General features: G+C 37.7%; 1 protein-coding gene across 2 annotated transcripts; it reads left to right on the plus strand.

Annotated features, from left to right (window-relative positions):
* Positions 1-967: 967 nt before the first annotated feature.
* On the plus strand, positions 968-27,446 carry myom2b (myomesin 2b). Of its 2 annotated transcripts, XM_086175252.1 has the most exons (39): positions 968-1,073; positions 2,976-3,053; positions 4,741-4,798; positions 5,003-5,157; positions 5,347-5,433; positions 7,632-7,720; positions 7,900-7,950; positions 8,088-8,252; positions 8,595-8,756; positions 9,129-9,270; positions 9,651-9,850; positions 10,343-10,396; positions 10,545-10,672; positions 11,164-11,347; positions 11,481-11,655; positions 11,797-11,918; positions 12,040-12,227; positions 12,858-12,984; positions 13,219-13,397; positions 14,294-14,408; positions 14,641-14,803; positions 14,890-14,996; positions 15,849-15,893; positions 16,558-16,694; positions 16,926-17,070; positions 18,585-18,647; positions 18,936-19,003; positions 19,699-19,812; positions 19,976-20,063; positions 20,326-20,364; positions 21,056-21,161; positions 22,243-22,309; positions 22,671-22,767; positions 23,165-23,201; positions 24,848-24,870; positions 25,021-25,076; positions 25,166-25,255; positions 26,601-26,726; positions 27,035-27,446. In XM_086175252.1, exons 2-39 carry the CDS (start codon positions 2,983-2,985, stop codon positions 27,236-27,238), a joined length of 4,227 nt encoding a protein of 1,408 aa, XP_086031378.1. In that variant the 5' UTR covers positions 968-1,073; positions 2,976-2,982; the 3' UTR covers positions 27,239-27,446. The 2 variants fall into 2 exon arrangements, with proteins under 2 accessions (XP_086031378.1, XP_086031379.1); XM_086175253.1 differs by lacking the exon at positions 2,976-3,053 and having other exon boundaries at positions 992-1,073.

Consider the following 27,446-nt stretch of genomic DNA (forward strand, 5'->3'; position numbering starts at 1 on the left):
AGAGAGAGAGAGAGAGAGAGAGAGGACTGTATTTTCATCGGAAGCCGATGAACAATCTTTCCATGAATCCTTTAAAACAGACTGAGCTGCCATGTTGGTTAACAGTAGTGCAGACTACATGAGCGTCATAGATGTTAGATTTTATTAAGTTTTACAAATTTAAAGAAAAACCTAGATTGAGGTGCAGTTGGGATATGAGAGATGTCTTTATTGTGAGACAGAAAACCCTGTTGTCCATTTTACTCTTTTCCAAATGCTTTCACGTCAGCACCCCCCCCCCCCCCCCCCTTTGTAACTACATGTCATCCCATAATTTGATTTATTGTCAGAAGTGAAATGTGTTTCACTGCTTCCTTCTGTGTCAGGAATAGTCCGTGCTGTAACCGTAGCTAGATTTAAAAATAGGGCCTAGCCAAAGTTCAGCGTACACAGTGCGTCAAGATGTTTCTGAGTGCAGATGGAGAATGGTCTGAGGACATGGCTCAGAAATCTGTAAATTGCAACAATATTGATCTCAATGTATGTGTGAAACAGTATTTCACTTGCTGTTTCTTGCCACAATTAGATGGCAAAGACTTAAGTGATGACCAACAAATTGTGCACTGGTGTGTGGTAAAAGATATATTTCATTTTTCAACAAATTTGCTAACGTGGCACAAAACGCATATAAAGAACTAACCGATTGCAGGAAATGATTTTTATGTGTTGATGTTGATGCCACCAATCAGAAAATTTTGCTTGTAATTGTGCAGTAGCACCGCCCATAAAATCGAAAAGGTCAGATTTTCTGGTTCAGCTTGATTGATTTGGTAAGCATAAAGAATTTGGACCATGATGGTCTCCACAAAAAGTGTGAACTTGAATCACTGTTGATCAAGTAGTTTGGAACAACCCTGGCCTTCAAGGATACTGGTTATATATAGGCAGCTCTCTCGCCTTATAAGGTCTCGGAGAGAGGCAGGTGGGGGTCGGCTAGAGAAGGGCTTGGTTTTGTTGGCTTTGGACTTGGTTTAGGCTGACTCCTTGTGGAATCAGGCTGACAACCGAAGTCACTGCAGAGGACATCCCAAGGGGTGAGAATACCATTTATTTAAGTATACTGTCTTTTCTTTGGCTAGCTCCTCTGTGTATTGTGATTATCAGGTCATGTAGCAGGTGTGTTAAGTAGGGAGAGTTAAAATGAAAGTGGACTACAGGGCAAGAGTGGATGCATGCAGCAGAGTGATGGAAGATAGAATTTGTCAATTATCTGAGTCATGATTATGACAATATAATCAATTATTGTAATTAAGTTGTTAAAACATTATTATAATAATGTGAGTAATTGCTCATCTAGGGCTAAATATTCATATGAAAAACAAACGCACAAAGTTATTCTGTCAAAACAGACAATTGAGAGCTTGATTTTAAATGTGTTTTTTATTTTTAATTTTTTCCTCATTTTTTAACTATTATTTTTACATGTACTCGTTTCATTTGACTTGATACAATTGTTGACATTGGTACAATTCATCATAAATTGAGAAACACACATCATTGTATTGCCAGATGTTAGAACCAGGCAAGTGTTTCATTGAGGAAAGTATCAAGAACCATGGAGGTTTCTACAGCTATGGTTGAAATTGCAGAGGTTTAGCATTACAGAGAAAGACGCTCAGGTTTCATTTGGCATGTATTTGAGTTGTTACTGTACCGGCATCTGCGATAGAGGCAGAAGGTTGCTGATCAGATGGTCTGACAGAGCTGGAGTGTGGACCTCCTCCAATTATTCATTTCCTGCAGGCAGATGAAGTTGATGCTTCATTAACATGATCATGCACTGCTGTTGTGTCTGTCTTTCAGTGCAAAGTAAGGTATGATGTTTGTGCAGTTTGAAAACATTTTCCAGTTGGGATTTCTATGATAAGTTTCATGCTCTGGGTTGTACATGTTGGTCTTTTGGTTTCTGGATAAGGTGAGGTAAAATCACATTTTCATTGAGACATGACAACGAAGCTTTAATCAGAATATATACCAAGGGTAATACTGACTTTCATAAATGGGACTAAGGAGAGACTATGAGCATAAACATATTTCAAATCAAAACCTCTCCTGCAAAAATGCAATAGTTGTAATTAATCTGGGACTCCGCGGCTCAAGCTTAGTAGTTAGGGGGTTGTGGTATCCCATATTTGATTGACTGGCTGTCCGGGGGCATTAGACAAATGTTTTTAGAAGGATGGAAACAGACCATCTTTGCCAAAGCTGCACATCTTATGTTTTCGGGGTGAGGTTTGGACTGGGGGGAAGCAGTTCATGTTTCATCTGACCACATATCTGGTGTGTCTGAAGAGAGCTGATGTAAAGGAATTTGGTGTGTATGTGCATAATGTAAGACAAACTAAAGAGTTCTTTCAGTAAATTTCAACGGTCGTGTTCTATCAAAAACATTTTTGGCAGCCGAGGAGAAGAAGCATATAGTCTTAATTTAGGATGTTGGAAGCTGAGAGAAATCAGAAAGCTCTTGTTTCAAATTGTTCATCTGGTTGTGTTTTGTGGTTGTACTACAGATCACCATTCCTTCTCATAAAGGATATAAACAACGAAACATAGACACAAAACAAAAAACAGGGGTATGTTTGGGTACCTGTTTGGGTGTCTTCGAATTAATATGTCACCTTGTCATTGTTGAGCTGCCGGTATGACTCTTCTGTTTATGTGTCTGAATGTGACCATGTGTACAATTTCCACGAGGGCTTTCATTTTGGTCAGGGAATATCAGTTAATTCAAACATATAGTGCAGTGTTGATGCACATCATATCTGAAGAATGCCTTTTTTTTGCCATCTTAAAAGATCTTTTCCCCAAAGCCTTTTTGAAAGTCCCTTAGGGTTGGCAGCATTCATGTGCATTGGTGTGAGTTAGCGTCACTGTCATATTATCGGTAACGATCCCTGTCACCATGTCAGTCTCTGTGTATTTTGACGGTCCCACAGGTTCATCATGAGGCGTGGGAATTACAACCATGAATACCACCACAAACAGAGCAAATATGTGGTTAAAGAATACAGCAGGTACAGGAGGGGATGAGATGTTTAATATCTAAAACCTTCACTTTAATTCAGCTAATACATCATTAATGGTAGTAATTAGACTGTCATAACCTAACCATAACAGCACAACAGTACTAACCTGGTTGATGTTAGGCTACATCTAGCAGTGATCATAACCAGGCCTGACCGTGTCTGAAGATATATTTTTGTGATTTTCACAGAGAAAATCTCTTTTTGGTGAGCTCAAGGGTTAATGACCAGTCCTGAATTATGAATTATTGACTATCCAATGTGGTGTCTATTCAAAGCTACTACTGTTTACTGGCTAATCAGCAATTTAAAATCAATAACCCAAGTGAGCTCTGCACAGATGGTAGTCATTTTTGTTTGAACCTAGATGTTTTTCTGCTGTTAAACAAGGGCTGCAAAATTACATTTGTAACCAAAGGGTATTTTTTTTGCCCTTGTCTGTGAAAGGATTACTTTCCAATGATAAACTTATGAAAAGCAATTTTGAAATTAGCAATATTATTTATTCCAGTTTTACAAAAAACAACAAAAAAATAATCGTTGTAAAATCTAAAAAATCAGTTGTTAGATTCCATATTTTCGTCATGATTGGATGAATTGCTATACTTTTTAAATACATCTATTGCTTAATAGCCTTATTTATATGTATTTTAGAGTTTGTGTGTAAGTATGTGTAATCAATGTTTAATGTCTCTACTAACCTCTTAAATAATCTTATTCTTGCTGTTGTTCACTTTTCAATGCCTCATTTAAAATATGCTCATTAACACCGGAGCTCCAACATGCAAAACTTATCCGAGCTTCTTGTCCTTACATAAGTTTTGTATATTTTAGCATTCATTTTAATTTAAATTTCTCAATAAAAATTCCTTTCCCTTTCATTTCAAACTCAAGGTAAGTATCTGTTGCTTTGACTGCGGCGAATACGAAGGATAGATGCATATTCAGTCATTCATTTCTCTGTGGATGCGTCAGCCAATATCTGTAAACAAAATCTGTGAGAAAGGTTTGAAGGACCAGAAAACAGTCTAGATGACACCAAATATAACAGAGAGCTCCCCCTCTCAGCCTCTAGTTTCCATAAATTGTTGGGCCTCGGTGCCTCATAGAGGGGCAAGAGGTGATTGAAGTCAGGCTTAATCAAGGAAGTTTACCTTTCTTGTCCCTATTACTATGTCTTTGGAAGGTTCCTGCTTGCCTTGCAGAGACCAGCTTTGCATTCCTCTATGTGTTTGTTGGTATTGTTATCAAGGCTGAAAGTGAGTGAATTTTCACCCCTAGGTTTGTACAAATATGCCCAAATCTGAGAAATTAAAATTAGACAATTCAGTGTCCGATTGTGTGACTGCTTAGTTTAGTCCAGAAGTGGAAGAGTATAATGAGAGTATGTGCGGACAATAATCTCTGGTTATAATCAAAGGTTTCTTTTAATGGCTTTCTTAGAAATGTTACATTTGTCCTAATTCAGAAAAGGTTACAATGCAAATACTGAAGGACTGGACTAGTATCTGGACTCTTAACTTTCGATTCTTAATTCTTATAATTTTACAGTCAGTGCCTCCAGCAGTATTACTATGACATAATGTGACGATAGTAATGCAAGTTATATACATTTTTATAGGTATTTAAAAAGGATTGTATTGGTAATTCATTTCTACTTAACTACTATGCTTTTCAGCTCTAAGGAGATGGTGGACAGATATGAATACAAAACAAAAGCTTGCATCCAGGAAGTGGTATGAATCTTTCAATTATTTCCATCTTGCTCAAAATGTGATCATTACTGTACATCACTGTATGCACATCATTTTGTAGAGTTCTATCAATATCACTATCTTGCTTAATATTTATTTATTATTAGTCCTATTTAGTTTTGCCAATTGGATCATAGTGTGTGTGTATATGAAAAGGTAATTTGTTGTTTTCCTATTCATATTTAGGTCAAGATGAAGATGACAGACAAATATGTGCGTGAGGAGCCCATGATCAGGGGACCACAATTCATGGTCCGACTCAGATCTCACACAGTCTTTGAAAACAGTCAGATTAAACTTTTCTGTACTGTTGAGGGCTTTCCCACACCCATTGTAAAATGGTAAGACTTTTCTCCTGAAAACACACTACCAGTATTGGATATGGCAGCCTTCATGTATCTGCACAAAACATATTCAAGACTGTTTGTTTGTCCTTGTTTTTACTTCATAGATATTTTTTTGTCTTTCTGATAATAGTCGAACACTTCTCTGTTCGTGGTCCTACATTCTAAGCATTCTCTCTTCTACAGGTATAAAGATGGAATCACCCTGGATATGTCCTCTGGAAACTACCTTGTTGAATCCAAAGGGGGAAGCCATTCTCTCCTGATTCCAAGGTAAATGATTCCAACAACATCCAATGGGGTTAGGAATTTTGATACTGATAGTTGATCTTTTAGACATCAGTTCATTCTAAAAATTGATAGATACAATGGACCAATGGGCTAACTGCAAATAACAAAATGCATGTAAATTAATTGCATAAGGTACACTGACATGTTACACATTTAAAGTGAAATCTCACTCTGCTGGTTTTTCAATTCATATTTTGAAATTTAGACAGATTATTAGTCAGCATGAGGATGTTTGGAAACCATGAATACTCATCACATGTTTTTTACATACATGGATACTTAGTAATTAGACCCATCAAGAATTTCACACTCATTCTGAGCTCCCTTGCTTTGACTATACTCATTTTGATCTTGGCTTCTCACCTGCAAAGTTTTGTGTTGGACTGAATAAATCAAAACTGTATGTAGTTTTCTGCAGTTCCACATATTTATGATGATACACATTGACACTGGTATACCTCCAAACCATGATCTGAGAAAATCTTCCTTTTCATTCCATTTTGGCTGTCTATTGAAATCTAAATAGTATCAAGGAAATGGCATCATCGAGGATCAGCTGACTGTATGTGTCGCCTATGTGGTTGCAATTTGGGAAGCGTGTCGTGTGGAGCTCAGCTGTTCAACTGCTGACCTCAGTGTCACCTGATTCTTTCTCTCTCCTCTCATCCAATCACCTTTAACTCTTTCTGTCTCAAAGTCACCCACAGCTAAATAATCAAGTATACCTATGTCATGACTCCCCCCGGAAAATATTTCTCAGTCTCATCGGCATCCCATCAGTCCTTAACGGTCAGAAAGAATAATACTAGGAACAAGTAAAGTTTTTTTTTTTCAAATTAAATATTACAGCTTTAAAGCAAAAAATAGCAAAATATGTATCATAGCTGACACCATGTAAGAAATGTGCAAATATGGTTAGTATTTGAGGTTTAGAAGACCACCACTGTCTGTCAAAGAGATCAGTCTAAAGTGTAAATCCTTCCATCATGGCATTCTATACCAGGATTGGGCAGTGACAGGAGTAGAATTACACTGGTATGTAACTAAGTACTTCAGCAGACTGGTACTTGGCCTGCTGCTTTTAGATGTTTGTGATTTTAACTTTTTTTTTACTTTCATCATATTACATTTCAATTTACTCATGAAATTTGATATCTTTGATTGATACTTAATTGTTCTTAGTTTACTTTGAGACCAGGACACACCAGTTTCACGAGCCTGCTTTGTAAGAGAACGGTCAGAATATTCAGCAGCCGTATTGCAGTCACTTCTGCCAACAGTGACGGTATTGTTGTATGTTGTCTGTATTAATATTGTAATTGTCGTGATCATGCAACATCACGCCATACTTTGATTATCCATGAGACAATAGCCGTATGGACTTCTGTCATTTGTATTTTCTTTAACTGCATGATGCGGTGAATTTCAGCTACTGCAAGTGAGGGTTTATTATGTATTTACTCTGAATCCCCCAATTGTTGCAAACTGACATATAGGATTGAAGAGATCTGTTATTTTTCACATAGAAGATGGTCATACATCCATGTTGCATTGACTCCATGACTCCAAGTCTAAAGTCTTGTTCAAGTTTGATTTCATACAATTATGGGATAATAGGAAAATAGGATCACACTGGAATTGGAGCTACCGGGCAATAGGTCTAGAGGAAGACCAAAGAGAAGATTTATGGATGTAGTGAGAGGGGATATGAAGGTCGTTGGTGTGAGAAGAGGATACAGAGAATAGGGTGAGATGGAAGCGGTTGATTTGCTGTGGTGACCCCTGAAGGGAAAAGCCGAAAGGAGGAGAATAGGATCACACACAACATATTACTATGTTGGAAATGGATCAAATCAGTAACTTATCTGATAACTGATGTCTTGATTTTCAGTGTGTGTGAAAAGTACTCTTTCCAATTTTGCTATTGCCCTCTTTTATGCAGGTTATAGCATAAATGTTTTCATATTTTTTCTCACCTATTATATGTATATCACATATGTCAGACACATTTCCTACTGAAATGTATTCAGTTCATTCTGTGATACAATGTACTAAATATTTATTCAGAGTATTAATTGATTATTAATTTAAACGACCAGACTGTAGTTTGATATAGTAGAACATTTAGACCAGATTTTAACACTGACTTTGTATATCAAGTTAAAGTTTTCTTTTTTTAGATGTTCAACTGATGACACCGCTCAGTATACTGCAGTGGCTTGTAACTTGCATGGGCAGGCATCTACTCAGGCCTCCGTTATTGTCAAAAGTAAGTCAGTCTATCTCACCATCTCTATTTCTTTTCTCTCCACCTCACCAACATTTGCTTTTATTTTTCTTGCCCACAGTGTTGAAATACTCATGTAGAAATAGCAAACATGTTAGTCTGTTTGTGAGTTTGCGATTTGTAATAATGACAAGGGTTAAAAGGTTTTTAAAATCTTGCAGGGTACAAGCAGGATGACGAGTCGTGTCTGTATGCCTGGCTGCCTTTCACAGGTAATAATCTAAACTGACTGAGGGCGTTAACAATTAATTAGTGTTTCATACCTCTGTTTCCAGTGGTACAAGATACAAAGTTAGTGCCATACCTTTGCCTGACATTAAAAATGTCTTTCTCATTTCTTGTTTCTTAGCTTCCTTGCTTCCCGAAATCCACTACACAAAGATCCACATAACATTTGTGGATAAGTTTGGCCCAGTGTTCTCCTCTGAAGGAGGATCTGCGGCTCTGACTGCTTCCATGACTCTGGAACCCAACCTGGCCAACCTGCAGCCTGAGGCACAATGGTTTAGAGATGGTGACTGGAATATGTTTATTATTTATATCAATATGATAATTGTATATCTGATTATCAAAGTAATATTCAACTAACTCAAAGTAGCTGACATGCAATTAGAGACATTGTAGTGGAGAATAGGAATACATCATTGAGATAAATATTTTTTGATTGCTAATTTCATTTCTATAATATATAGATGACTTTGGTATGACATTGACTGCGGTGTAAAACATGTTTTCATGTTTGTTCTACAAGTCCCTATCTACAGTCAAGCAATATTAATTGTTCCTTGGCGATAAAGGAGTAAAGGTAAAGATACATCAAAGTTTTGTTTCCTGTTGCTCTCTGTCTCATATACAGACACTCGCCTGTTCGATTCTAAATGGGTGAAGATTGAAACTGGCAGAGGGGTCACAACCTTGACTCTCCCAAACCTCTCCAAAGATGATGAAGGCCTATACACACTTCGCATGGTGACGAAAGGAGGCAGTGCAGAACATAGTGCATTTGTGTCTGTTGCAGGTGAGGTCTGATTGTTGGTTGGACAAATAAGTGGGTAGCTGAAATTTAAACTTATTATTTCCTTTAAGTGCAACCCTCCAAGACCTCTTGTGTGTTTGGGTTCATCCTTTGTACAGTTGTGAAGATTTTCTACTGCTCCTATTCAGATCAACACCTGCAGAATATCATTATTGTGCCTTAAGCTATGTTGCCTCAAAAGTTGAAATTATATTGCATTAGACACATGTCTGATTCATTGCCATTTTCATATATTGCATAGAAGTATATTGCATTTTACAGTTAATACCTAAATATTGTATAATATCATATGTACCAAAATATTAGGTACATATGATATAACTAGAGAAACAATGTCATCGTGTCACTGTACAGATGGCCCTCCTCCGGTCCCTGGTGCACCTGGTGCTCCGATGGATCTCAAGATCCATGATGCAAATAGGGACTATGTCATTGTGTCATGGAAACCTCCTAATACCACGACTGAGGGTCCAATCCTGGGATACTTTGTGGACAAGTAGGAGTTATTGATAAACACCATAAATAGATACACAGACCAACAGAAAGACAAAGACATTACTGTAAGTTAGCCGATTAAGTTGGCTTTACTTTATATAAAATGGAGTTTCTGCCTTTTGGTCAAAGACAGTTAACTCCTCTACCCCTTGATTCCTGTTGGGGTCTTCTATTGTCATATTACATGCTTTATTCAATAGTTTTCCTTCCAAACATGCTAGAGCACAAATGGGTCTATTCAACATGATTATGCTTATTATTACCTAGATGTCCAAAGAGACACACACTTCTCAAATTTTCCCAAAATTGCACATTTTAAATCTCAAACATTATCATAGTATATGTTTTGACTTATTTTCTTCTGTTATTTTTTTTTATTAGATGTGAGGTTGGAACAGAAAATTGGACTCAGTGCAATGATCACCCGATAAAGATCTGTAAATACCCCGTGTCTGGGCTGTTCGAAGGACACTCCTACTACTTCAGAGTCAGAGCTGTCAACTCCCACGGAATAAGCAGAGCGTCCCGCATGTCTGATCCTATCGCTGCACTGGACCCAACTGAGTTTGAGAGGCTCCATGGTGAGTTTAATAGGATCGCTGTATCGAAACATCATCAATATTACATGATTTTGCAAATTTGATAAGTGTTTCCTGGAGCGATAGAATATATCTGCTAATATATTGTGCTAGGAGTAATTTCAATAATTGTTTTGCTATTTTCATTCAGACATAGGGCCATTATTAACATTTTATTATTTTGTAAACTTTTGCTTGATTCTTAAAACTAAAGACTCAACACCTCACTGTTGTACAAGAAACAATTTCAGGTTTCATTGCCTGCTGGTCTCAGCTCTCTCAAAATTAAATCCTGAATGGCTTTTTAACACCTTTTTCTTTTAGGTATTCTTATTTGATAAAAATATAGGAACTCACTATAGGAAGCACTATAGCAAGTTGTACATTTATTTCATGCTTCAATTTGTTATTGTTCATAAAAGGGACATGCGATTCATATGACAGTCCCAGTCATGTCATGTTTTCTGTTGTTGTCTGTTGTTTATCTTTCTGTAGTCAAAAAACTTGGTGGGAGACTTGATGTTGTATCTTACCATGATGATGTGGAAGGTGGGTTTTTTGTCCAAACACACACTCTGCACACTGTTCATGTTATTTTTGTCTGTCATGTTATTCCTATGCAGGAATTAGGACCAAACACCTGGTTTACACAGTGCATGCTGGGCATGTTTAATCACATCTGTGTGTTTCCGCGTAGCTGAAGGAAAACCACCGGGTTCTCCATCAGGAATCTATGCCTCAGAGACAGACCGAACATATGTTGTTCTTAGCTGGAAAGCCCCTTCGTATTCCAGCAAGGCCCCCATGTGGTACTACATAGAAAAGGTACAGTGCCACATTGCTGTAAAAGCTGTTCATGTCACTGGGTGAAATGTCTCCCATTTGTATTTTATTGTACTTGTCCACCACTCCTGTACATTTCAAAGCAATTTAGTATAGTAGTATGATAAAAAAGAAGCTATTCCGTAATAAGACTACAGATGTTTGTATTGCAGGGCAGATGGCTTGTGGTCCTCGCTTTTCTTGGCCGATAAAATAGAAAAAAACGATAATTTGACTGATCTTGGAATGGTTTCATTTTTGCAAAACACACATTTTTTTGTGATATAAAATAACAAAACACAAAAAAACCAAACAAAAAAAACAACAAATATCTTCCTCATTAAATCTTAAAAACATTTCATTACTGGAATCAATTTTTGTTTTGGCTTCTTTGCTTGTGTAATACCTAACTAATAAGAGATTGAAAAGTAACAAATTATATATTGTATAAGTGTAACTGCAGGCACACTTTGTCCCTCTCTCTGTCCCAGCAGAGCATGGCGGACAGCGATGCTTGGCAGCGTATCAACACTCAGGTCCCTATTCGCTCCCCCCGTTATGCTGTCTTTGACCTGGCAGAAGGCAAGCAGTACAAGTTCAGGGTGTTGTCTGCAAACATTTACGGAACCAGTGAGCCTTCTGAGCCGAGTAGACCCATCGAAACTCAGGAACTTAAAGGTCAATGTCTGTTTTGTTTTTACAACAGATCTATATATTTCCCTGTAGGGACGTAATAAGACATACTTTTGAAGGCAGTATCCATCATAATTGAAATTAGCAAACAGTCATTGTTCCGATGACATCCATTCAGGTGTGCCATCAGCTCCGGGTCAGGTGATTGCAACCAGGGAAACTGATACTTCTGTCCTGATTCAGTGGGCTCCTCCGAAAGAACCCAATAATCTGATCGGGTACTACATTGATCAGTGTGTGAAGGGCTCCAAAGATTGGATCTCAGCCAATCACAAACCACGCAAGAACACTAAGTATGTGTGTTATAACCAAAAAATAATGTCAGATGGTTGTATATTAAACTGCTGAACTCAATATTGTTACTTAATCAAGTGGATTATTGTGCATTTGGAAATCATGCTAAGGTGGTTTTGTTCTCAATCCTGTTTCCCTAGATTTGTGGTTAGTGGTCTAACAAAAGGAGAAACCTATGTGTTCCGTGTCCAGGCTATCAATGAGATTGGTCTCAGTGATGAATCCCAGGAGTCTGCTCCTCTGACTGTCAAGGCTGCCCTGAGTCAGTAATACCATTTTAATAGCCCCTTTTCTATTAATTATCATAATCTGTCTTCATACTCTGGGGTGGATTGTGACAGTCATTTTTCATGGTGTTATGGTTAAAATTGTCATCTTTTTAGCCCCTCCCTCTGCTCCATATGACATTTCATTGTTGAACTGTGATGGACATTCAATGGTTCTGAACTGGAAAAAGCCTGTTAACTCAGGAGGCGCACAGATCAAGGACTATTATGTTGATAAGAGACGCAGTGGAACAACCATGTGGAGGGAACTTCATATTCCACCACTCAAAGACAGACTCTACAAGGTAATCTGTATTTTTAAAATGAACATACACTTTATTAGGTCGAAGAGTACCTCTACATCTTCATAGAATGGGTCAGAGAAAGAGTGAATAGGGAAGCTGTTCAGATTGCTCTCCACAGCTAGTACCCTTTGACACCCCGTATTATGAGCAATATTTGGGAGGGATGCTTGTTTCTTGAAATTCATGATTTCATTTGGGTGAAGCCGGTGCTCACACACTGGGGCGTCAAAAGAAACTTGAAAGATGTGTAGATGTAACCTATATTACAGTTAAACAATAGTCCTACCAAAATAAAGCCATTAAATGAGTCAAACAACATTTACATAAATCCAGTATAATCAGATGAAAAGGTGAGAAACTGGTTATTTAAGATGTTACAAAAAGAAAGATGAAAAAAAGAAATTCATTTTATTCATTAATTTTTTTGTGCTTAGCTGGGGATCCCACTTTCTCCTTTAATAAAATATTTTTTTGCAGGATCATATTGAAATACCAACTAACCAACAAGTAATTACCTGAAAAAATAGCTACACTAAAAAATGAGCCTGCTTCGCTTCATTATTCATTTGACTTTTTCTATAATTTTGTGATATTTGGCACTAATTCTATTTTTAATGCTGCCATTAACAGGTGGAGGGGCTGACAGAAGGGGCAGTCTATCAGTTCCAGGTATATGCAGCCAACATTGCTGGCCTTGGTGCGGCCTCTAAACACTCTGCTGACTTTAGCTGCGAGACCTGGACTATGCCTGAACCTGGTGAGTAACAAGGATCCTTAACCTTTACATGATTGTGTATCTGGTTGCAAACTTGGGTAATGCAATTGGCTTTCCTGAGCATTGTTGCACCTCTATTCCATTGTTTAATATAAAAATTGAAACATTTGACATACCTTTGTATGATTTCTAGTAAAAAAGTACTTGTTGAAATGGAAAGCTCACATATGCACTACTTTGAATTACAAGGTTCCTTGTTCAATTTATGTCCAACAGGCCCAGCATATGACCTCTCTAACTGTGAAGTGAGAGACAATTCAGTTGTGGTTGAATGGAAAGCACCCGTCTACACTGGTTCTGGACCAGTCACTGGTTATCATGTTGAGTTTGCCAAGGAGGCATCTTCAGAATGGACTGTGGCCAATGAGACAGCTTGCAGTCACTGCTTCCACAAGGTGAGGTTGCCTTTTAATAAAGTTTTACTAAATATGAGTTCCTAGTTCCTCTTCGGAGAGTTTGAAAATCATTGCTCAAAGCCCCCTTCACCAGTTATCTCCGCATTGTATTCTGTTCTTCATGAAACACAACAGATAAAATAACATACCAGGAAAATGAAGCGGGTTGTACTGTGCTATTGGAACAGTAGGGTACTATTTGTTATACAATTAAGCTTGTAGTTTGTTTGCTATAATTCTACTTTACATTATACAACCTGTATTTGTATGCAACATAATGATACCATTCTGCAAAGGTACTTTTTGAAAGGGAGATATTGAAATCCTTGGCACTGACATCTAGCGTACAAATTCAGCAATTACAGTTGAAGCATGTACATATGATTTTTGCTAGTACATTTTACACACACACACACACACACACACACACACACACACACACACACACACACACACACATTATCATTATCATCCCTGAGAAGCAAGTGCCTCTTCTTTCTCATATATGATTAGGCATTTAATAAACATAACTATTTTCTTCATTTTCAAATCATCAAATCTCTGACAACACCAAATATTTTTTGACACGTTGAAAACTGAAGATGTAAGACAAGATGAAATCTTCAAAAATAATTTTAATTTCTAAGATGGAGAGCCTGAAGAGAAGGTAAAAATTAAAAGGCTTTATCAATGTTTTGGAAACTGTTAGCTACTGATCAATAGCTGCAAATGGGATATTATCGGTAATAGCACTAAAAACAGCACTTCAGTATGGAATTAATATGATTAATATGCATGCCAAAAAGGATATTTAAAACCTCTGGATCAACTGCTATTACAACACTTTTGTCATCTTTCAACATCACATATAGATTCCTTATCTTTTTGTTTTACAGGTAACAGGTCTGGAAGCAGGTGGCTCATATGTTTTCCGAGTGCGTGCTGCCAATGCTGCAGGAGTGGGAATGGCATCAATGCCCTCTGACCCTGTAACTGCCAAGGCTGTGGAAGGTAACTCCTCATATAATTAACACTGAGTCAAGTAACTGCATTTATATAAAAATGTAAAGTGAAAAAAACAATGATTTGTATTAATACACCTAATCTGAATCTGCACTTGGAACAAAAAAAGATGAAAAAATAAAGAACAGCTATGCAATCTAAATGGACCTGAAAATAAAGAACAATTGAGTAATTGTTTGGAATTATTTTGTATAATTAATGCCATTTGTGTTTTTCATAGGTTCGGAGGAGGTGTCCTGCTCCGTGGACAAGAAGTCCGGTGACATTGTTCTTTCTTTCAGTTCCTGCCAAATGAATGAGGGCTCTCAGTTCATCTGGAAGAAAGATTATAAGGAGATCACAGATTTCTCTCATGGAGTGGTGATTAAAACGGAAGGAAACCAGTACGGTCATCGTACACACACACCCTCGCACAGACATGATTTGGTACATGAATTTGTGTGTGTCTCACCTGTGTGCTTTCTTGCAGGTCCAAGCTTGTCTTTAAGAATGCAGATAAAGAGGACTTTGGAACATACTCTGTTTCCGTCACCAACACTCAGGGTGTCTCCTCAAGCTACTTCATCTCCTCTGAAGGTGCGGTTAATTTACTGCTCTCTGCCCAAAACCAACAAAATCCAAATGTGCACAACATTCAAAAAACCCACAACAGTTCATGAAGAACAGCTGATCAATGAATGGCCTTTGACTTAAACCATTTTACATATCATAATAGATAACATTGTTATTTAAAATATTTGAACCTTTATCTTGTTCTCCTTTGGTAAGTATTAGCATTATGTTAGATGTTTGTTTCATTTGTATGTAGAAGCGCAAACCTCAAAAGTCTTTCATATCTGGGTCATGAATATTTAAGCTTTTTTTTGTAGTTGAGAAATGAGGTGTGTAAGATAAAACAAAGATGAAAGTAATGAGACAGTGCTTCAAAATCATCCTCACTGAAATGTTGGAAAAAATGATTTCATTACGTGTTTGATGAATACTGGCACAGCTTATATTTTTCTCAGCTTGCTGCAACATTTGTGTTTAAACACTATATTATCATTGCAACAATTTTTTTTTATTGACAAATCTCACGGTTTTGTGTCAGAGTGTAACATGTTGTTTAACAATGCACTGATTGCTTCCTGTTATGTCTGGAGTTTCTTTCAGTTTAATTTACAAACCCTGTCGCCTTGGACTGTTCTGTTCAACTCACCTGCATTATAATTACATTGGAGGGTCTTGTAATATTCTACAAAATCGTAATGCAATTTAAGCAAAAGTTTTGGGAAGAAACTGTTGACCGAAATGTACTACCTTCCCTCTGGCTATCTCGGATTTATTCATTCTATTTCATTCCTTCGTTCTTTGCCTCGTCGAGGTTCACTGAGAGCACTGACTTACCTCGACTCGATGCTCATTCACGCAGATGTCTTTCTGTTTCAGAGTTGAAAACAATGCTGGCACTCAGTTATGACATCAGACACCCGAGTAAGTACCTCTGGTTGACTCTTTCAATCTTGCATGATATCCGTCTTTGTCCCTTAATCTCTCTTTCTTTGCAGTTTTCTTTATTTTGTCTCCAATCTGTTTTTCCAACAGTATTTTTCTCTTTCACTCTTTTACACCATCACTCCTCTTTGTTCCGACAGTCTTTGAACCATTCAAATGTCTTGTTTTTTTCTCTTTCAGAAACATATTTCTCTTTTTATGTGATCAAAAAAGGGTCTTACCTGTGTTTGCATCACCTGCCTAACCACTATTCAAATCTACTGTTCTTTAACACCCCATCCTACTCCTCTCCTCTCCTCTCCTCTCCTCTCCTCTCCTCTCCTCTCCTCTCCTCTCCTCTCCTCTCCTCTCCTCTCCTCTCCTCTCCTCTTTTTTCCTCTCCTCTCCTCTCCTCTCCTCTCCTCTCCTCTCCTCTCCTCTCCTCTCCTCTCCTCTCCTCTCCTCTCCTCTCCTCTCCTCTCCTCTCCTCTCCTCTCCTCTCCTCTCCTCTCCTCTCCTGACCTCTCCTCTCCTCTCCTCTCCTCTCCTCTCCTCTCCTCTCCTCTCCTCTCCTCTCCTCTCCTCTCCTCGCCTCTCCTCTCCTCGCCTCTCCTCTCCTCTTTTCTCCTCTTCCTCTTCCTTCCTCTCCTCTATGACTCCCTAGTCATCCCACTGAAATCAGAGTTGGCCTACAAGATTTTGGAGAGAGGCAGAATGCGATTCTGGCTGCAGGCTGAAGAGATTTCTTCAAACGTCACCTACAAATTCTTTGCTAATGACAAGGAACTGTCTGGTGCTGATGTAAGAAACACTGTTTTTTTAAACTTGTTACATAGAAATGGAGGGGAAAAGCACAATCTGATTTCAGAATGAGGAAACAGTTGTGACAATATTTATGTCAGGAGCATTTCACAATCTTACAACAGAAATCACTGCAAAGCAGCATCTGTTATCTGACAGTCATTGCACACCTGCTGGTTTCATGACCAAGTCATATGACAATAAAAGTTAAATGTTACATTCCCTTCCCAGCCAAACAAGATGGGTCATGACTTGTCTACGGGCATCATTGAGTTCATCATGGACCGTGTTCTTCAGGAGAATGAAGGGACCTATTCCTGTCAGATCACAGATGGAGGAGGCAAAGCACAGAGCTCACTGGTTCTTATTGGAGATGGTAAGAGATCCATCGGCACCATCTCTTTTTTATAGTGCGGTTGAACCTGGCCAATGCACACCAAAGGGAAGTTAATCACTAAAGCTGTCTGGATCTGATATGTAGAGTCTCCTGTGCAAAGGTCACCTGCCATTGTCATATCATTATTTTTGGTTTTTGGAGGTAAATGGCAAGTCTCCGCAAGAATGATCAGAGCTTGTGGCATCATATTCGATTCACATCTTTTTGACATGGCAGCAATTCAAAACTTAAATGATGTGAGGGCGTGTTTCCTAGGGAGTGGACAGGTCTAGATCATCCAGTTCGGATGTGCTGAGTTTCAACAAGTCAAACAATGTGTCACACTGTGTGTAAGTTGAAGAGTCTTGCTGGAAAAAAAAAAACTTTCTTTCACAAGAAGCCATAACAGTGAACAAGTCACACCCTAATATATTAAGATTATTACCATAAGATTGTTTTCTAACTTCTACCTTTTCACCGATAATACTCAATGGCATATATACTGGATGCTCAGTATGAATTGCTGCACTAATAAATCTCATCTCTGCAGTACAAATATAAATACCTGCATCAAGTGAGAGTTTAGGCTATGAATGCAGACAAATGGTTGGAGATATTATGAGAGAGTTGCCCAATGCATCATGGCTGCTCGCTTTGCAGTCAAGTCCTGTAGCAAGATAACCAGGGGATAGTTCAGGACAGGCTCGAGCAAGCCATTCCCGTAAACATTTTCAAAATGGTTGGCTCCCCAGTTCCAACATGCAAAATGCTTCGAAAGTATAAGGCCCAAAACTCTGCCTCTTATTTGATGTTTGCCATCTGTAGGAACCAAAAGTTGGTCAAAAATCCAGGGACTATAGTTTCGCAGTAAGGTACTGTGATTTATTGTAGATATAATGGTGGTTGGCAAATAAACAATCTCTGGGTAGAGAATTATGTTTTTCCCTTTATATTGAACCAGTGCAGAGGAGCTTAAAACCAGAGGTAGACGGTGATATACACAATGTTCTTTGGGGTCACACCCATTCAAGATAAGATGACTTACAGGTCTTTTTTCAGATGTTTTCGTTAAAAAATAAATCCTGAGCAAACATGTGGTGTTGTTGAAGCAAAGCAAATATGTCTTAGGAGGCTTTATTATTAAGTAGTAGGTTTCCAAAGTGTTACTGGACAATGGCCGTAATACCTGTTTTGTCTGAATTTAACTGCAGAAAAATCGACTTTTGATTGACTGGGAATGTATATTTGTTTAGGAATAATGTAGATTTTAGACAAGATTAGAGTAATCTGGCTACTATATAATCGTGTGTTATATGTATTAGAATTATATCAGTTCACTATAGGCCGCAAAGGGAAATGTCAGTAATCTAATGATTCACATTAGACATATTTTGCATGAACTAGATGAAACATTCATTGAAATTGATTAAATTAATATGAAAACCACATGGACATAGTCCAAAGTATGAGCCTCTCTTTGTTAATTTATTGATTCTCTGTTTCTATGTGCACAGCTTTCAAGGCAGCGCTAGCTGAAGCAGATTACCAGAGGAGAGAGTACATTAGAGTCAAGGAGGGTAAGAAATCGAAAACATTATCCCCATTAGAGCTTGTGTGTTCTTTAGACTTTTCCTGGAACAACCCCAAAAAAATTAACCTGAGGAACAATCATGTAAGTCCCTGAGTGTATGGAAATGAACTGAGACTTTCTGATTTGGAAGTGGAACCTGAAAACTCTGCATGGACTCCTTTTAAATGGCTCATAACATTAATTAGTCAAATAATACTTTAATATTAAAGCCAGTCAAATAACTGACCAGTGTTATATTTATGATTCCAACTTGTGTCCCAACTGTCTACAACAGGTCCTCACTTTAGTGAGTTCCTGTCCCTTCAGGTTGGAGATGACTGTTCTGTCACTCTGGTTTGCAAGGTAAACACAATCAATCTCAATGGATATTTTTCTGTAATTAAGCCGAAGCTGATTAGCCATGCTGTGGAAGGTGAAATCTGGATGCAAAAAAGGCTCTGTAATGATAAGGCTGCAATTGAAAATAACTACAGTTTTAATATTATCTAGTCTTGTTTGGTTTAGCGTGTCCTATATGATTTATCCAACTCTAAAATTAAAATTACAATGTTATGTCCCTCGGGAAATATAGATTTATGATGATCATATCTGTGTAATAAAATCTAAGTAATGTAAATGTTTTTTTATAAAACAAATGGATGGATATTGTGCATAGCTATATACATTTAAGCATCAATGGTTTGGGTGAAATATATGATTAGTTAGGGTACAATATATTATTTAAAGATTACTAGAGGCATTAATATGGTCGAGGGGGAATGACCAGCCTTTTATATAGCAGATACCCTGAATGTCACATAGTTTTTTTTAAATCAAAATAAAAGTAGTTACTGACTTGTTTAATTTTTGTCATGTATAATGAAGAATAAACTCTGAAATGTGTAAAATGAGTGGCACAAATAATATTTTAATATTGTTGCATTTCAAATCGATACATGCACTTCATACATCTGACAGACAAGAAAGTAGGTAATGTGTGTTCTGTTTAAGTTACAATAGTCACTATTTTCAAAACATGATAATTTTTTTGAATGTAGGTTGCCAACTTGAAGAAGGAATCTGAGTTCCACTGGTACAGAGAGGAGACTGAAATTATTCCTGACATGAAACCAGACCTGGGATCAGGAGTCTGTAAACTGCCAATTAAGCTGGTAATTGTGTGTTTGTACTTTTCACCCTTCTGAAAGTGCATATTTCAGAATATGGTGCAGTATATATTTGTGTACGTGTAAGAATCTCATGGAAATGGAGAATTTCAAAATAAATTCTACATAGGAATGTTGTCTTATTTCAACCTGTGATTTCTTACTACAGTTTTCACTGAAAACAGCTGGAGTTTATAAGGCCACTATTAGTGATGACAGAGGAAAGGACATGAGCCAAATTGACATATCCGGAAAAGGTAATGATACCAAAACATCTTCATTGAGTTGAGTTAATGGTAATGTTTAAAGCTAAAAATACATGCTTTTATAGAAAATTAATTGAATCATTTGGAGGTATGTTCTCTTAAATTATGGAATTGATACCTGCATGGAGGTGATATGTCCAGTTTTCACAGAAACGCGATAACCCCTCCTTAAGCTTGCCACCAGAGGGCAGCAGTATGAGTTTACATCCTTTGGCTCTCTTCCTGAACTCATCTGATATTTTTTCTCTTGCAGTATTTGAGGATGCCATAAACAAGATTACCACATTGGCTGGTTAGTATCTGCCTTCTTGAGGCACACACACACGGGCACGCATATGCACAGTTTTGTAGAGAGGCGTGTACTATACAGAGCAGTCATCAATCAAGTCACTCACAAAATGTTAATTTATGTCAGTAGTAGTCATTGCCACCATCTCCAATCCACTGGAGTGCAAACACTCAATTAACTCTAAAAAAGAACAATCACCCCAGAAAAAAAATGTTTAATACCTCTATCACCTGCTGGCTGTCAGAGTCTTTTATAAAAAGCCCACACTTAACACACATGCGCACACCTGCACACCTTTGAGGCAGTTGTCTTGCTGGAAAGCTTTTGGCCATCATGTCGTCATGTGATGAAATCATCTAAGATTCCTCTGTGCTGTCACAGTGTCAGAGTGGAAGAGTATTTTACTTCTATTTTAAGGGACAGCCAGTTGACAGTTATGTCACAAGTGTCAAAGCTATGATTGCAGAGGAGACAATATAAAGGTACACAACTATACCTGTAGAATTAACATATTTTCAAAATATCAAGCAGTATAAAAACTATCCTTTAAATCAAGCAATCATAAAAACTCCCTAATACAATGAATTCTGAGGTTTGCAGGCAGTTTTTGCACTCATAGCAGGATAACACTGGAATATATTTATTTTGTGTTTGAACACCTGAAATTATCTCTCGCCTCTATCGCCTCTTCTAGGAACAAGTGCAGCAGAGCTGGTGATTAAATGCACAGCAACGGGCATTCAGCTGCAGTGCCACATGAAGTATTACACCTCAGAGATGAACATTGCCTGGTATCATCGGTAAGGAATAAGTTTAATGTATGTTTAGGGCTGAGGTAAATGGAAAAAAGAATGATAGTCATGAAATATTGAGATTGTGTATCCTGTATCCTAGTAGCAGCCCAGGCTTGAAAGAATAATTGTTTGTAACAAGAATATTTACAAATTTAGTTCTTCCTCTACTTAAATGCCAGTGAAAAGCTTTTAAATAGAGCCTTAAATCTGACTTAAAAACGTAACTAGCTAGAATTTTAAAAATTAAGCCTTGTCTTTTCAGTATTTGTTACTCATATAATAGAATATAACTTGCTGTATATGCTCATTAACATTGTAATATCAAAATAAGCTGATAGCTGTCAATTGATTGCTAATACCTGTAACATCAACCATTTAACCACCAAACCATATCTACATTTAAAAAAAAAACAAAACTAGATTTGTTTTATTTTAGAATAGATATGGTAACTGCAGTGGATTTAAGTAGGACTATTTTAGGTCTGTCTATAAACCTGCTGACCACAAACACATTGTTTTGCTTTGCTGTCAAGTGAAACAGCCAGGAGTGGTAAAAACAATAAGCCATATAATAAAACTTGTGATGGCTGCTGGCAAGTGTTTTCATTATCCTGGTTATTACAGTAAAATTGTCCCGTTTGTGACAAAATCACACCCCTATCATTTTCTACAAAGGAGCAAAGCCTTCCTGTGCTTAGAAGCACGTCATCGTACCCTGGAGATTAAAGAATACAGAGGGAGGGGTAGAGTGCACAAGAGTGCAGCGAGAGAAAGGGGAAATAGAAAGAATGAAAATAGAAAAAACATGGAGAAATATGACAGGAGGCATTTTCCTGGTTTTCAATTATTCACAGAACAAAAATTATGAACATCAGATTTTTAACCTCTGTTCATGTCTTTTGAGAGTGTGTGTTAGGGAATGACAGATAGCAAGAGGGAGAAATTGATACCCCAAGGCATAACATTAGGCAGGCATGTAAACATGATTTTCCATTACCTCTGAAACAGGCTGCACCCACTCACATACACAACTGTGCAGGCATACACACACCCTAACCTCTCGTCTCCTCCCTCCGTCTCCTCTCAGTGAGACTAAACTCTCCCACAGTGACAAGATCGTCATCGGAGGAACCCCTGCCATGGCAACAATGGAGGTATTACCTTCTGTACAATGCAGCAGGCTATGCTTTATAGGTGGATCATACATGGGGGATTTACACCAACAAAGGCTCAGAAATGCTTTGAAAAAATTGCTACCCGTCACTCTGCCTTGGATGAGGTTACGCCAGGGTCACTTTGGCATAAATTATCATAGATAGTAAATGTTTCAAATTTCATTAATTAGTCAAACATTCCATCTTCCTTTGGATTTTTTTTTGTCACATAGTGTCATTTTTGTAATTATCAGGAAGATAAATTAACCATGAATTATTGGCAAACAGGTAAAAATGAAGCAGCTGGACACGGGCTGAATAATGGAGTGATGGATTGATTCATGAACTTTCGGATATACAGGTGATTGAGCCAACAGAGAAGGACCAAGGAAAGTATTCCATCCTGATCACTGACCCTGAAAATATTCATCAACGCACACTGGACCTCAGTGGTGAAGGTCAGTCCATCGTCCACTGTATTTTTGTTTTTTCCAAGCCACTCACTCTTTCCATTGATAATTCAATGAGAAATAATAGTCAGAAACATTGCTCATTTGAGGTTTTTTACTTTTTAGACAGTAATTTTCAGGATCACTTCGAGCCCTTTGGGCCCTGAGAAACAAACATAAAAGGTTTGCGGTTTACCCCTTCAACCAGAATTACTCATGTGGTCAACTTGAATCAATCAAAACAAATTACAAAAGTTGACATTGAGAAACTCTCTACTAAAAGAACATGGTTTAAGTGGTTCATGGAGGATTTAGCAAAAAAACACTTTTTTCAAACTTTACCCAATAAACAAGTGTTATTATCCAAAAATGCTGTGACAGGAATATGTGTTTTTGTGTTTCACAGTCTATGAGAAGGCCCATGCTGAGTTCCTGAAACTCAAGTAAGATTACATTCTCAAACTTTATTTATACCCATAAAAGATGTGACTTCATTGTTCTCTAAAACCTCTCAAATAGACCTAATCAATAACACACAAGAAAAGAAATGCTTCCTCACAAACCTCAAAGTACAGAATCAATACCAACATAATGCGATCTCAAAAAACACCCACAGAAATCCAAAGTGAATATCTTTTACCTTTCCTTTGCTTCCAGCCACAAGGATATTACTGCAACAAATATTATCTGTAATTACTGATGCAAATTTTCTTATTTCAGTCATCATATTTTTCCTCTGCATGGTATCTATCAAGGGCTTGCAGAAATTTGGATGTTCCCTCTGTCTGCTATTTTCAAGTCAACTATTAGCCAAATCGATCATCTGCTCGTCATGCATCTGGAACAATGAGAATCACATTGGCATCATATCAGTTTGGTTTTCCTATAATCAACGGCCAATCAATCTTTTTTTTTTTCAATAACAAAAGGTTACATTACAACTTGATCAACGGGTCGATTGCATCCATGGAAAAAACAACAAAGGCAGATTGAAGACCAGGTCAAAATCTCAATCAACTGTGGAAGAACATTACATTGTGGGATATAGGTAGCAATATAGACTAGCTGGACACTGAATGTTAGTACAAAGCTGGGACATTCAAGATTTTAATTTTATCTATCTATATTCTTGATACTTCATTTTGGTTCTGTGTTGGTCAGTTTTAGTAAAACATTTATTTCTAGCTCATATACTTCTTATTTCGATTTTAACTATTTTAGTTAAATTTCGAATGTCTCATTTTAAATTGAGCCGTTCGTGTTGAGAAATATGATCCGTTCTCTTGCTAAGTTGTATTATTCTCTATTATATGGTTTACATGTTGGGTTCAGATGTACTCATAAACAGTAAAAGTGTATTTTCTAATGGTTAAGATAAATACTTCAGACTTTCAAAAGCTACTTTTGAAACATGTAAATGTGTCAGCCATCCTGTCGCCGAGATCTACCAAACTAGTTGAAACACCACAGGCTGAATTTTTCTAACTCCTTTGGAAAAATCAATTGAAAGTGCAAATGACAAACATAAAATGCAGAGTGGAAACCACATAACTCTCTATTCAAATTAACATTCAAGGAGAGACATTTGAGCACAACAATTTAGAAATACATTGAAGCAAGTGACACACTGTTGCCTTCCTGATTGAGTGTCAACATGCCACGAGTTCCCCGAGCCATCTGGTCCTGCAACTGACCTCTGGTCCTCATGCTGCTTCAGCACTCCTCACCCAGTTGTTACAAAGCATCTTTTTTTTCATGGAAATATTGCATTAACTCCCACAGGCAACTATAATATCATTGCGGTTTAGCTTTCGATTCAGAATTACCTCGTGACAATCCATGTGACCATAGTTACTGACCAAAAAATGGGAATGATATTATGCACAGCTACTGAGCAGATCTGCATAATTTAAATAGACCATGGCAAAACCTGGCTTTTTTGCCATGATATTGTCGGATTGCAGTCATATGAGGGATATAGTCAGATGAATACGTAAAGTCTCAGACTGCAGTGTTGTCTTTCAGTAAATATTGCCTTAATAAGCTGTATGAGTAATAAAGATTAATAACCTCTCTCTGTGTGTCCAAGGGCTGAAGCCTATGCCGAAAAGAGTAAGTGCATTCCTCCATTCTCTATATTTGTTTATACAACAATTCTACAAAACATTGTTTTAAAAGCACTGCGCAGATATCCATTTGGTTCAGTCCATCCAAAATGCAAGACAATGATTAATTTTAACAATAAACAATGGTTTATTATAGACCGTGGAAAGGTGGTTGGCGGACTGCCCGATGTGGTCACCATCATGGAGAAGAAGGTAATGGCTGTGTCTGTGTGAATGTGGAGCTCCTGTCTCATAACATGAGTCCATGTTTATCTGAGATGCCGTGTTCATTTCTGCCCTAGACCCTGAGTTTAACATGCACAGTGGCTGGGGATCCGAAACCCCAGGTGTCCTGGTTGAAGAATGGAGCAGAAGTTGAACCTGACAATCAGGTAAACACTTGAGGAACAGGTTTGACTCCGAACACAACCTTGTTCTATTTTGCAGTTCGTTTGTACTGCATACGGCATCAATTCACACAATTAAATATGTATTTATCTGTTAATTTGAGGCCCGTAAGACTGCAATTTGTTAAAATTTATTTCTGTTATAGTTCAATCTAAATAGCAGAATCTTTTTGTCAAACACAATGTAGCTTAGGTTCATAATTAGGATTTTAGATAAGATCAAGGGATATCATCTCTGCAATGAATTATACTTCAGTATGACTAAAATATGTCAATCTATATATCTCCAAAGACATATATGAGGGTTTTGGGGAAATACTGGCATAGTGAAAATTAATTAAGTTTTAATCTATGTGCAAATATGAGAAATACAGAATACCCTTGGTGAAACACTGTATTCCAGCTGGGAGTATCTATACAGCCTCAGGAAGACAAACAGAGAGCCTGTACTGCCTTTGGATACTTTGCCATGCACAATCCCTCGTGGGACCGCTCTACATGTTTTAAGTGACTGTCAGTACATCCCTGGACAGCTAACGAACATTTCAACTTTCGATCACGCACGAACCTACTTGCCAGCCAGTATGAGTCTATGGTCTGTTCCCAGTAAGTGTAGGCTTCTTCTGAATCATCTGTCTCCTGCAGCCCCTTTTCACTTTGAAGATTTAAAGTTTTAGAAACCCAGTCTAGGAGGAATATGTGTGAAAGTTTGCCCTCTTCTTCATTCATTCCCTTACCTGCTAATAATGTCTCCAAAACAACAACCGATGTCCTTGGTGATATGTCTTCCAAACCTCAGGTGCACCTCCTCCCAATTCATTTTCCACCCGGATGACCGAAGATATTAACAGAAAACAAACAGGAATATATATACAGATCCAGAGAACATCACTCTGAGACTTGAGAATATGTTGTAGCTTGACATTTTATTAGGTACATAATGATAAAACAGCCCAGCATTAAATCTTCTTGATCACAACAATCAGAATATTGAATTTTTTTTCCCCAAGTTTATTTTATTTTAACAGTAATTTTGAGGCCTTAGATTATGTTGCTGTTGAACTGTCCTCAGTGACAGATGCTCCTTTTATTATTTTTTCGTTCTATATTCTATATAAACCCTGTAAAAGGGTGGACAAGCAAAAATGGAAAATAAAATACTTTTTTGGGGGTTTTAGTTCTCAAGAGGTAGATGGGGAATATATTTTTGGTGTTGTAAAATTTGCTTTCCTCCTGCTTCCACCTTGGCATGCTAGCAGGGCTCAGAGGAATATTAAAATAAATATGTTGCCTTTCAATTTTTTTTCTAACATTTTATTTCATATTTCAGTACGTGGTCTCCCTTGACCAGGGAAAGTTTGCCAGTTTGACGATCAAAGGTGTGTCCATGGAAGATTCTGGCAGATATACCATGATTGTCCAAAACAAATATGGTGGAGAGTCTGTGGATATAGTGGTGAGTATTGCAGCTGTGTACCACAAATGACTGGATTTAGTCAAAGCCATGATATTTTCCTGACCCTCTTCGGTGTAAATCTTCCATTTTATATTGAGGTCTAACAAGGTGATATTTTTTTTGTGATTGAACAGCATGTAGAGTTAATACAAGGGTGATATATGACCTTGACTTTCATGTTGTCTCAATCCTGACCCACCGTTTCAACATGACAGAAAGTATTCTCCCTTTATACCAATTTATAGAGGAGAAGACTGTGGTAATAAAAACACAATACTGGAATTATATCCTAATCTCTCACGCTTCAGGTCAGCGCATATCGTCATGGAGAGAAAATTCCAGAGGCGAAACCAACTCTGACCCCAAAAACAATCATCCCTCCCAAACTTCCCATTGAGATACCAGAAAATAAGACCCAACCTAGTGCTGCGCCCTTGTCTGCTAGCCCCGTCCCACCAAAGGCACCGGGAGGAAGGGGGGTGAAGAGTCCCACTCCGTCGAGGAGGAAGTAAAAGGAAATTATAAAAAAAAAAGAAATATATTCACACATGTGCGCACGTTTTGATGACTCATAGGAGCTTTCATTGCTATCCCAAAATATCTTACCATCAGATTCAATGGTGTTGACACATGTGGCATGGAATTAGACAGTTGGAGAAATCCTGATAACTTACACTCTTATTAACTGTAATAGAATGCGAATAAAAGAAAACAAACAAA

This window comes from Fistularia commersonii, chromosome 27 (assembly GCF_037954325.1).
Source record: "Fistularia commersonii isolate RoL2024-O1a breed Wild chromosome 27, RoL_Fcom_v1.0, whole genome shotgun sequence".
Taxonomy (NCBI): Eukaryota; Metazoa; Chordata; class Actinopteri; order Syngnathiformes; family Fistulariidae; genus Fistularia; species Fistularia commersonii.